Below are 12990 nucleotides of genomic sequence, written 5' to 3'. Positions count from 1 at the left end.
CTTATTGTCAAGAAACCTTCTCTTATGGGGGTCCCTGGCACAAAATCTTTTCAAATACATATCAATTTGGGGGTCCTTGACATGAAAATGTTTGACAACCACTGAGCTAGAACAATGGACAATAAAAAAGTGAGTGATATTTAGTTTCTAGATATTTTTGGGGCTTTTCTGCCTTTATCTGGATAGTACAGTGGAGAGTGACAGGAAACAGGGAGAGACACGCAGCAAAGGTCATCTGGCTCGGGAATCGAACCTGCGACTCAATGTCAGGCTGCACTAGAGCTTGTATGGTATAATAAGCCTGGATTAAAGCAAAATAAAATCACAACCCTTCGTATGGCCAAGTCCTCCTAATGTGCGATTTGTGAAAACATGAACAATCCTATACAATTCCTGAACTATTAACACCATATGTAAAATGATGATGTTTTAGTAATATTGTTCCTGCCGTTCTACATACTGCCAACCAGGTGAAGAAATCACAGATTGAGGCTTTAACCTTTGCCCTAATATCCGAGATCATTAGGGTTTTATGGAAGATGCTTCTGAACATAATTGCTAGTTTGACAACTTCAAATGCTCTAATCTTAAAATAATAACCAAAAGCAGCCTATCTGAGAGCTCGTAGATTGGCTGTTTTTGCTGCGCAACATGCTTCCATAGAAGACACGCTGGCTTCTGTGGAATAGTGACTGAGAACTTTAATCCATGCGACTATGCACCTTAACCACTCGGTCATCGGCGCACCCCCCACAGCGAGTGACAATAACGTGACTCACCTGCCCCCAGCGCCTGTTGCCGCTGACCATGTGCGTGTTGGCCATGGCGGTGAACAGCGTGTCGGAGGCCAGGTCTTCGGGCAGGCGGCTGAGGAACTGGGCGATGTGGATGAAGTCCATCTGCAGCAGCACCTCCTCGTACAGCCGCAGGATGCCCAGGCCCGTGCGGAACAGGCTCTCCTCGCCGTCGCGGCAGAACACGTCCCACACGCGGCACGCCACGTCCAACGGCAGGGACTTGCTGTACAGCGTGAAGATCCTGCAAGGTGACACGGGTGAATGGATGGACCAATCAGTCAAACGTATTATACCTCTGCTGTCGGGCAGAAACCAGCTAACTCCAAAATGTAAAACTAAACAAAAAGTGGAGCTAGGAGGTTTTGTTCATCATTGATAAGAACAGCTGAATGGACCTCCATGCTCACAATGAGGTTTGAGGTCAAAAGGGGGTGGAGCCTGGAGTCAGCAAAACCAGCTAACTCCACCCCCCTTTGGTGGAGTTAGCTGGTTTAGCAGAAAGTTTGAGGATCCAATGGAGTTAGCTGGTTTTGTCAGAAGCGCTTTTTAATACTTTTCATTGGGTTTTTTTTACCAACACACAGACGTAAAAGGTGTTCAATAGCACTGATTTATATATATATTTTTTTAAAGCGTCAAAATGGAGTTAGCTGGTTTCTGCCCGACAGCAACAACTATATATATACTGTAGCTACGGGCGCATTAGTTAATCTAGCTAATCAAATTCAATCGAATCAAAATTGAGATTTGGAAGAGGGGAAAAGGACCGGTCAACACGGTATATTATTCAAGAGGTTAAGTTTTCAGTTAACCTCTTGAACCCTAATATATTTCGAAAAGTACACTAAGGAGAATGAATAACACAGGGAATTGAGTTAATTAATTTGAAAGAAGGTTACCAAGTAACAACAGCTGAATAACTCCATGCTACAGTATGTTGTTAATGTTGTAGACTCAAGGTCCTATCAGAACAGACGGGACAACTCACCAGTCAATGAGATAAAGGTCAGGGGTCAAACTGTTGGTCTGGAAGTGGTTGAACAGATGAGGAAGATTCTCCTCGAAGAACACCTCGAACGCCGCAAAGTACTTTAACATCTGGAGGACGGAGAGAGGAACAATATAGCAAAGTACTTCAACATCTGGAGGACGGAGAGAGGAACAATATAGCAAAGTACTTCAACATCTGGAGGACGGAGAGAGGAACAATATAGCAAAGTACTTTAACATCTGGAGGACGGAGAGAAGAACAATATAGCAAAGTACTTCAACATCTGGAGGACGGAGAGAGGAACAATATAGCAAAGTACTTCAACATCTGGAGGATGGAGAGAGGAACAATAATAGTTGTATGTTCCTGCTCCTCACAAGAAAAAGGGTTGCTTTATGGCTAAAAGATTGTTAGAGTTCGGCTTGATTTATACTTAGTTGCTTACAATACTTAGCTGTCTACAAGCTCACAGCTTGTAGATCAGCTATGTTGTGTGCATGACACATGCATTTGTGCGTGTGTGTGTACGTACCAGTTCGTGGTCTACTCTGAAGAAGGCCATCTGACAGGGTTTGTTGAGCAGGTTAGCGAAGGTGATGAAGGCTTCAGCCTCCTCCAGGTTTAGAATTAACACCGCAGCAATGAACGACATGCCCTGCACCTACACACACACACAAGTTACAGTACAATAATAAGTAATAAGAAAAGCACTCCTCTCTGAACAATGGTAGTTCACTTTAGCTTCCGTGTGTTTTAAAGTCTATTTATTGGTGATATTTCTGGAACATGATAATATGTGCGATGTTTTGGGCATTATGGACAGATTTTTTATATAGTTTTGCTGTTGTTACATGGAGTCTCTGATTCATTCCATCAAGTTTTTCATTTTTGGATTCTGGATTCACCGGAATGTTTTACACACTAAAAACTCTGCGCGAGTCAAAGACAACACCAGGTAGGTAAACGATAGAGATAGTCATTTCAACTACTCATCTGTACAGGTTAGCTCTGTATGCATGTGTGTGTGTGTGTGTGTGTGTGTGTGTGTGTGTGTGTGTGTGTGTGTGTGTGTGTTTGTTTGTGTGTGTGTGTGTGTGTGTGTGCTCAGACTCACATAACCAATGTCAGGTCTGTAGCAGGTGTAAGCACCCAGGATACTGTGGAGTAAGTCATGGTAGGGACCACCCTGAGAGAGAGAGAGAGAGAGAGAGAGAGAGAGAGAGAGAGAGAGAGAGAGAGAGCTTGTGTATCTGTCTGTGTTCCAATTGTACACAGAGGATCCTGTCCTCGTGCACTGTTGACAACCAGTGGACTAGGCCACAATTTTTCCCACACGTTTTATACTTTTTGAATTTTATAATGGAGGTCAATAGGGCTGAGATTGGTGCAAAAAAAGGGAAGAGACCAAGGCAAAAACAATCAATTTAAAAGCATCTGGCTAATGCATAGGCAGAATATACAAATTTGTATTATAATTTTGTATTCTTGCTATGCATTAGCCAGACTATTAACACTTTACCTGCCAATCACGAGTATAACCGTTGATGAAAAATACACCCGTTTACTGCCAAGATAATCCATCCACGAGTATAACCGTTTTTTTTTTGGTCTTTTTTTTTTTCAATTTATCCACACAGAACCAGAGATATCACGATCCAAAGATTTCTAGCTCCATTCACTCCTTGGTTAACTTATTACTTTAAAATCCTGTATCTCGGCTTTTTAAATTAAAAAAATTAAACACTGGCACTGGGGGAAGTAAAATAAAAAAAACCCTCTGGCAGGGAATGTGTTAAAGGCTTTTACATTTTTCCACAAGAGTGCCTTGGTCTCATCCCTTTTATTGCACCAATTTTGTCACCCAAAGAGCACCTTGTTGGGGATTTTTACTCAGGCCAAACAGATGTGCTCCTTTCTCTCTTTCTTCTAGGGCTGCGATTGGGCTGAAACCTTGCCCATATTTGGAGTCATACTGTACATAACACACTGTATACGTCATAGACAACTGACGCCATGGACAACTATGACGTCAGTCATCTGTGACATAGATGACTGACGTCACAGGCTGGTCATTGGTCACAGGAAGTCCGAGGTCTACATTGGAGCCACACCGTTCCCATGTGGACCCAGAGATCCACATCATTTGTTGGACGGCTCTCAAGATGCAGCAAAGTTATGCAGTTATGCAGAAACGTAGAGATTTCACGCATTTATAGAAGAAAAAAAGTATGACTATCTAGGATGTTGGGAGGCCGGCCAGCCGCCACGCTGCTTCGTAACTACAGTATACATAAACCCTCTTCAATCTTGAATCTGTTGTGTTCTCCGATCATGCTCAAATATGGAGTTCCACACCGACATCCATGACATCATCAATATGAGATAGCGCTCACCAGACCATTCTATTGGAGAGTTACTTCACTGAGGAGGCAGAAACAGCGCCGGTCACGTGGTTCAGGTAAACTCGAAATGGTGACAAACGCTCATAGACGCCAGTGCATTCCATTTGTCACTATTCGCCAATAGAAGGCTACTATGTAGAAGACCTGGCCCGATGAAGTGAACGGAGGTGACGCAACTCTCCTTATATGGCTCTGACTGCAGTGACATCACCATTACGTCAACTCTAAAGTGATGTATTTTGCTAGAGGAACCAAAATAAGAACGCAGCACAGGCCTTTGCTACAGAGGTAAGAGCCAATCATCTAGTTAGTTATGGGAGGTGACCACGGACACGGTAAGGGGTCCCTGCCGGACTGGAGGCAGTGGAAGGTGGAGGGGACGCCGCTGGAGTTCACCCAGCGGAGGCTGAAGGCCAGGGGCCTTACGGACCCGTGGGCGCGCAACGAGGCCTGGAGGTACATGGGGGGCTTCTCGCGTGCGGTGACCCTGTCGGACGTGCTGCTCAGAGGATTCAAGTGGGGCTTCGCTGCCTTCACGGTGGCCCTGGCTGTCGAGTATGCCCTGTTCCCACCAAAGAACAGCCACCACTGATGTCATAGTTCTTGCCCTCAACACACACACAGCCATCCCACATTGTCGCTGTCGGGGTGGAAACCTATTATCCAAAACGGTACATTTACAAAATGCTGCACTACAAGCTCACAGCACAATGCTTGGCTACTTTCGCACGACATTCTTGTACGACAAAGTAGAGCGTTAATTGACCAAAACACTAAAACAACAACATCTGCCCGACAGCGATGATATAAAAGATGCAGTTTTGACAAGATAGTGTTAACATCCTCGAAAATGATTTGCCTAGAACAGAAGAGCTTATACCATGCCTAAAGATATTCCTACCGACGAGAAGACAAAGGGCACCGCAAACATGCTGTGCACATGCAGCTGAGGAGATGCCAGAGATGCGACGCTGCATGTAAGACTCACATGAGGACGGGGGAGACGAGAGTGAGGCGTTGGGCAAGTCTGTCTGTGTCCCTTTTAAAACCATATGTAACCAAGATCTCCCACGTGGAATGCCAACATCCTAACCACTAGCCTAAAGGGGAGTTCCCCCTTGGCCGGGGGAGATATTAGGCTTTTGGTCATCAGGCAGAGAATCTGAGCCACTATTGCTACACATATATGGAGATCCCTGACGTCATCAATATGATATCATAGTACTGATGTCATAGACTAGCCTTGTCATAGGCTTTCCTCATGGAGGAATAAAAACAAGTTTGAATAAAAGATGGATATACCAAACGAAACAAAACTATTATACCACACCAGAATATTTTTGGAGGAGCACAGGTGCCAGCTCAGTGGCCTTGTGGTTAGTGTCCGCCGTGAGACTGTGAGGTCAGGGGTTCGATTCCCCGGCCGGGTCATACTGAAGACGATACAAATGGGCCCTAATGCCTCCCTGCTTGGCATTCAACATCAAGGGTTGAATTGGTCCCTGTGACATACTAGCATCATTAGATTTTCAGCACTAGGTTTTCAGTCAATGAAGCGGCCACACACACACACACACAGTGTACCTTCTGGAATATGAAGAGTGAGGGGAAGGTTCTGGAGATGTCCAGTTTAATCAGGTCCAAACTGGACTCTCTGTCTGCAAGAGACGCTCCCTCTGAGAACAAACACACACATCACATAGACTTTATTCAAGAAATAAACATATGATAATGATAATGTACAGTATAATAAACAAACAGGCTGACAGACAGACAGACAGACAGACAGTTTTAGGTGTCTCACCACTCTCACTGTCGTTGACGGAACTGGTCTCACTGTAACTCCTACATTTCTCCTTGGCTCTGGACAGGAAGATCTCATACAGCTCTGCACAAACACCACAACACACACACAATTCAACATTGCACACTCTACTGCTGCGCGCGCGCGCGCGCGTGCGTGTGTGTAACCACTTGAGAACATTAGCGGTCCGTATTCTGGGGGGCAATCTACAAGCTCACAACTTGTGAGCTTGTAGATCGACTATTTTTGGTTGAAGAGATTTGTAAATCAATGCCTTACTTTGTCATCCTACAATGTCACACAAAAGTAGCAAAGAATAGCAATGCGACGTGTTGAGAGCTTGTAGATCTGCTATATGTAAAAGTGATTGTGTCTGTGGGTTTTATAAATATTTTACCAATGGAAGAGTCACGTGAGGCACGAAGCAAGATGGCCGCACGGCACTGAGCGCTGATAAGTTTCCTCTTTTTATATATATTTTTTGACTCATAGACTACTTTTTTCCACAATTTTTTCAAACGTTGATACAATTTAAGATATAACTTCACCATTATGGATGGACAATCCGACCCATTCGCTTTCTCGCCTCCCAAACAGCCAGGACCAGGCGACGGACCGAAGGCTAACATGCTAACGGGGGATATAGCTATGCTAATCAAACAAACAATTGAATCGCAGATGGGAACCTGGCAAGGACTAGTAGCTTCCATCGTAAAAGACGCAATCGGCCAAGCTATGGAACCCATACAGAAAGGTTTGACAGAGAATGGCGATATTCTTAAGTCCCTGAAAGGGCAACTGGTGGTCCACGCTGAAAAGTTTGCCACGATGTCCAGCCGGATAGATAGCCTGCAAGCTGATGTGCGCACGGGCGAGGGGGTCAATGATTCTTGCCTTGCTGAACTGGTTAGGGTCCAGAAGAAGCTGAACGAGCTGGAGGACCGGTCCAGGTTAAATAACGTCAGATTGGTCGGCTTGCCGGCCGGTGCTGAAGGAGACGATCCAAGGGGTTATCTCCAAAAGATGTTACCTAAATGGATTCCAACCATGAAAAGCTTGCGTAATGCGGTGGTGACCGTCGACAAGGCACACAGAATCTTCTCCAACAAGACATCGGGACCAAGAACGATGATCTTCAGGCTTCTACACTTCCCCGACCGACAGGCGATCCTGGAGGGAGCACGGAAAGCCAAGCCGGCTCTACCTGGGGGAGCCAAACTGCTGTTCTTTGCCGATTACAGCCCCGGTACGACGAAAGATCGCCGCGCGTTCAAAGAAATACGCACCAAATTGTGGCAAAAAGGCATCGAGTCGTATCTCGTCTACCCAGCCATTCTTAAAGTTAACTACAAGGGCAGGAGGATGTCATTTAGATCGGCTGAGGAGGCGAGGGACGCCTTGGATCCAGCGGCGATGGAGGGCGAGACGATGGAGGAGGAGGCGGCGACGAACGACAACGAGAGCGACAACGACAATGCGTAATGGAGATGGGTGAGCTTTGGAGTGGGCAGGCACGGACAAGCGATGGTACTGGGGGTCTTTCGGGGGTTCGATTTTTTGATTTTTTGAAACATTTATTTATAGATTTTCCTCTTGTTTGTTTTGTTTTTGTTTTGAAGAAAACCAAGGCACCTTAGAAGGTATTTTACAGTCCATATAATATTTTGTGTTCAGAACAATGCATATGATAAGACTATACGAGGTAAATCGTCGTCTGTATTTTTTATTTATTTTTTAAATTGCAATGTTCTTTCCTTTTTGCGGTGGACTATTAAGCTTGGAAGAGATGTGTATGTTTTGGTTTTAACTGCGCCACGGTAGCCGAAAGGCTCCGTGCTCCAATGTTTTATTTCTTCTTCTTTCTTTTTTTTTTTTTTTTTTTCTCCTCCGTTTATTTTACTGGAGCCGCGGTGAGAGTGACGACAACCTTTGGTGTAAATGTCTTTTCGGTCACATAGTTAATAAGTATGTATCAACGAATACGTATATTTGAGTTGTTTACCTAGGATTAAGCAGGTTATTTTTTTCTATCATATATTTTGTATCTGTGGGTAAGGTTTCATCATTGTATTAATAATGGGGGGGGGGGGGCAGACAGTGTTCAGTGGCAGACGTTGCTAAGTGTTTCTCACTGATGTTACAAAGTCAGGGGAGGGGGGTGGGGGGAAGTAAGGGAGCGAGTGGGAGGGAGGGGGGGGCGAGGGGGGGGAGGGAGGTGGGGGCGAGGGGGGGGAGGGGGGTGGGGGGAAGGGCTCTTCTAAGTTCCACTAACAAATCACAACAAATCCAAGGCAAGGTTAATGACATGGGAAGGTTAGAGTCTTTTAATGTTGTATCTTTTAATGTCAGAGGTCTAAACACACCACAAAAACGCTCTAAGGTCCTAGATTACTTACGAAGGAAGAAAATTGACATTGCTCTTTTGCAGGAAACGCATCTTAAACTTGAGGACACCCCCAGAGTTCAAAATAGGTTCTATAAATCAATTGTGGCCTCTTCAGATGGTACACGTACAAAAGGAGTGATGATATTATCAAGGCGCAACATAAATATTACTGTTGATAAGATAGGCTCAGACAGGAAGGGACGTTTGGCATTCTGCTGTACTTCCATTCAAGGCAAAAAAGTTGCATTTGTTAGCATATATGCACCAACCGTTTTTGAAGCTGACTTTTTCCCCTCAATTACTGCAGAACTTCTAAAGTTAAATGATTATCAGTTATATATCGGCTCAGATATGAATGCTGTATTTGATGGCAAAATGGACAAGTCCTCTATATCTATGGCATCTGCTCAGGACTCTGCATCTAAGGCCTTAAGTTGTTTTGTAAAAGATCTCCACCTGGTGGATGTATGGAGAGTGCACAACCCCTTTGTGAAGGACTACACTTACTTCTCACCTAGGCATAAAAGTTTTACTCGTATCGATCACATTTTAATTTCCTCTGGCTTGCAGTCCACTGTACATTCAGTAGAATTTTTACCCAGACTTCTGTCGGATCACAGCCCGGTGATGTCTTCATTTGACTACGGAAATATAAAAAATAAGGCTTCAAGATGGAGGTTTAACTGCACTTTGTTGAAAAATGAAGAATTTATTACTCAATTGAGGACGAAACTGGCTGAGTTTATTTCTATAAACAAGGACAGTGTTGCGGATATGACTGTAGTCTGGGCCACGGTGAAAGGGTTTATTAGAAATAATGCAATATGGTTTAGTTCCCATCTACATAAAACCAGACTGCAAAATATTTCCCGGTTGGAACAACAATGTAAGGAGTTAGAAGACACGCTTGAAAGGAACTACACCTTGTCTATAGAAAACGAGCTTAAAGTCAAACAAGCAGAATTAAATGATTTATTAAGACGCAGGGCAGAATACATGATTCACATAACTAAACACAAGTACTATGCAGAGGGCAGCAGGCCTAGCCATTTACTGGCACTAACACTTAAACGACAAGAAGCTAATAGGGCTATACCAGCTATTAAATGTGTTAAAAGAGGTGTGGTATCATCAACAGAGGAAATAAATGAGACATTTAAGGATTATTTTAAAGACCTATATACAGAGGGTGGTGTCCCATCAGAGGAGGACTTTACAGAGTTTTTTGAAGGACTGGACTTGCCTAGTTTAACATCAGAGGACACAGAGAAATTGGATGCGCCTATTTCATTAGGGGAATTACTCAAAGCTGTGCGAGATACTAACAAGGGCCGTTCACCTGGTATAGATGGTATCCCAGTGGAGTTGTATTTAGCAATTTGGGAGGTCGTTGGTCCGATATGGTTGGAAACTTTGAACTATGCAATTGAAAAGGGCTTTTTTCATAGAGACCTGAACACAGCTCTGATTACAGTTATTCCAAAACCCGGAAAGGATCACCTGGAGTGTGCAAATTATAGACCAATTTCTTTGATAAATGCAGACCTTAAAATATTTTCAAAAGTTCTGGCCAGCAGGCTGGAGACGGTCATTGGGAAAATAATTAGTCCTGATCAAACTGGATTTATTAAAGGCCGTCTCGCCGCTGACAATATTCGTAGACTCCTCCACATTTTGAGTGCAACAGGCAAGATTCCTCCTGCGTGTGGACTACTGTTTATTGATTTCGAAAAAGCTTTTGATCGCTTGGAGTTTCCCTATATATGGAAGGTATTAGAAAAATTCAAATTTGGAAACCATTTTCTCAACATGATTCGAACTTTGTATGCTACTCCATCAGCTCGGGTCAATGTTGGAGGAGGCCTATCAGACTTGTTTGATATAAAACGGGGAGTTAGACAAGGGGACCCGATTTCGCCACTCATTTTTAATTTATCCATCGAACCATTGGCGCAATTGATTAGGAGCTGTGTTCGGATCTCTCCTATTACGGTGGGCACGACGTCACATTCCGTTTCGATGTATGCTGATGACGCACTGATATATATGGCAGATGTGCAGAGATCTCTCCCAGTTGTGTTGGAAATATTGGAGAATTTTGGGTACTTTTCAGGTTGTAAGGTTAATTTATCTAAAACTGCATTAATGCTTGTGAATGTGGATCAGTGTGACGTGGCCGTTCCTCCCCAGATCATTGTTACTGACGAAGTGTCTTACTTGGGTATCAAAATTAGTGTTTCTCTATCGGCTATTGCTAAAACGAATTTTTCATTAGTTTCTACAAAAATAGAAGACGATATCAGTAGATGGAAACATCTGCCATCGTCAGTACCAGCGCGTATAGCGGTGGTTAAGATGAATATCTTGCCCCGCATTAACTTCATCAGCTCAATGGTCCCGTTGGCACCCCCAGCGGGATATTGGAAAAAGCTGGATACCTCATTAAGAAAATACATTTGGAATGGTAAAAAGCCGAGCATAAAATGGTCTGTGCTTCAATACAGGAAATCTGATGGGGGATGGGCATGTCCTAATTTCAAACTGTATCACTGGTCATTTGTGTTGAGAAGTCTCAATGTCATGATGGAGGATGATAATACATCTTCATGGAAAGAATTGGAGCGTGACTTGTTAACCCCTGTACAATTGAAGGATTTCCTCCTGATGGGTATTTCTACTAGAAAATGTAATCTATACTATGGACCGATTTTTTCATATTTATTACAGGTGTTTAGAACAGTGGAAAGATTCATAGGATTTAAAAGTAAATGGTGTAAAGCAGCTCCAATATGGAATAACAACCACATTTTGTCTGGGGGAAGACCACTTGTTAACAGAAACTGGGAGGAGAAGGGCATTAGGACTCTGCAAGATATTAATGGCTTGGTTAACATTCTAGATTTTCAAGATATAGTCTCAAAATATGGTGTCGATAGGCATTCTCTATTCTTTTACTTCAGAGTGATATCCGTTTGTAGGGCCAATAGGGTTCCCTGGGGTAACGAGTTAAAAGATCATCCCATTCTTAGCTGGTTTCAGAGAGCTCCTAAACGAATAGTGTCATATTTATATGATCAATTAAATTCTCAAAAATATACAACCTCGGCAGGAATGAAAGCCTGGAACTGTGATATAACAGATTTGGGGCTAGAATTGGACTGGGATGCTATTTGGGACAATGTAGCTGGTGCTTCAAAAAATCCAAATCATCAGTATATACATCTTAAGTTCTGTCACAGAGCATATGTAACTCCCAGAATCAGGCACCGAATGGGACTGGCACCTGACCCGTATTGTACATTCTGTGCCCCAGGAACCTTGGGCTCGTTTGTCCACATGGTTTGGGAATGTCCGGGGATTATGGAGTTTTGGGGAAATGTGTTGGGGACCTTAACAGACTTAATGCGAGTACAACTGCCAATGGATCCGTTTGTACATCTTTTGAATGATGACTCTAAACTGTTTCTTACTGTAAAGTCACGCAAAATCTGGCTGGCAGGACTTACAGCAGCCAAAAAGATTATAGTCCAACGCTGGAAACCTCCACATGACTTATCCAAAACACACTGGCTAAGGAGCTTCTTGGACATTGCCTACCTAGAACTGTCATCGGCCAGGATTAATCATGCCAAACAGGGCACGTTAACACTGTGGACAAGTTTGATATCTGATCTAAAGGACCTATTGATTTGATGAAGTTGTGATCGTGTTGTGTGAATATGTGGAAGGAGGGCGGGGTGGGAAGGGATGGGGGGAAGAAGGGGGGGGAGAGGGGTGGGGGATACTGATGTTTTTTATGATTATTGTTTCCTTGAAATGCAATTTTGTCTGTAATTTGAAAATTCAATAAAAAATGAATAACAAAAAAAATAAATATTTTACCAATGAAAAGTATTAACTGTGTGTGTGTGTGTGTGTGTGTGTGTGTGTGTGTGTGTGTGTGTGTACCAGGTGTAATGTTGAGTTCGTTGGCGATGGCCAGACTCCACACTCTTCCTCGGACGCTGGGAGGAAGACCGTTCCACCAGAGATCTCTGACACGCCGAGACCCCTTACTACACATACACAATAAAACAATATTTGTTTGATTTGATTATAAGTTTAAGTAAAAAAGAAAACACTGTTTTTTATTATTATAATATCTCAAATTTATATAGCACTTTACTAAGTACCCAAAAATGCTTTACAACAATAGAAAATCAACTTTATTAGTAAAAACACTAAGAAAAGGCTAAGACTAAGGTATAAAATCAATAAAAACAGTGGATCAGTGAAACAGGGGGGGGTGCAGTTAGCTGGGGAAAGCCATATTGAAGAGGTGGGTTTTGAGAGTGGTTTTGAAGGTTTGGAGGGTGGGGGATTCTGTCATAATAATGGCAGCTGTGTCATAACAAATTGTATTTGCTGGTTTTATGCTATGTGTATGTATATAGATATCTAGATATTCGCTGCCATCCTTATTTAATGTTAGATTTTTTTTGCTATCCCTCTTCCCTGCCCACTCTTTTTTCTCCCTTTCTGGAAAAAAAACTAAATGATGGAGTTACGCAAAAAAATTCACCCACTTTACACCTGTAACCCAGTGATGTGAAAACAAATTGGTTCTGAAA

The 12990-nt window shown here is 43.2% G+C and overlaps 2 protein-coding genes across 3 annotated transcripts in view; one reads left to right on the top strand and one right to left on the bottom strand.

The window, feature by feature from the left end:
- The window catches only part of LOC308100155 (uncharacterized protein), a 36477-nt gene that overhangs the window by 7381 nt on the left and 16106 nt on the right, over nt 1-12990 (bottom strand). For both annotated transcript variants that reach the window (XR_013934415.1, XM_080449075.1), the window contains exons 7-13: nt 12329-12435; nt 5995-6078; nt 5775-5866; nt 2903-2974; nt 2321-2449; nt 1786-1895; nt 780-1038 (exon numbers count right to left, since the gene is read on the bottom strand). Coding sequence is in view for 1 of the 2 variants with exons in the window: in XM_080449075.1 (XP_080305201.1) it covers nt 780-1038; nt 1786-1895; nt 2321-2449; nt 2903-2974; nt 5775-5866; nt 5995-6078; nt 12329-12435 (853 nt within the window). In the remaining variant the exon portion in view is untranslated. The remainder of the gene's footprint in view (nt 1-779; nt 1039-1785; nt 1896-2320; nt 2450-2902; nt 2975-5774; nt 5867-5994; nt 6079-12328; nt 12436-12990) is intronic.
- On the top strand, nt 4359-5350 carry LOC308100162 (NADH dehydrogenase [ubiquinone] 1 beta subcomplex subunit 3-like). The gene has a single exon (XM_080449084.1). It carries the CDS (start codon nt 4504-4506, stop codon nt 4780-4782), a length of 279 nt encoding a protein of 92 aa, XP_080305210.1. The 5' UTR covers nt 4359-4503; the 3' UTR covers nt 4783-5350.

Source organism: Gymnoscopelus braueri (genome assembly GCF_963280865.1).
Source record: "Gymnoscopelus braueri genome assembly, chromosome: 14".
NCBI lineage: Eukaryota > Metazoa > Chordata > Actinopteri > Myctophiformes > Myctophidae > Gymnoscopelus > Gymnoscopelus braueri.
Note: the sequence above shows the minus strand (reverse complement) of the source record. Positions and strands in the feature narration are given on the sequence as shown.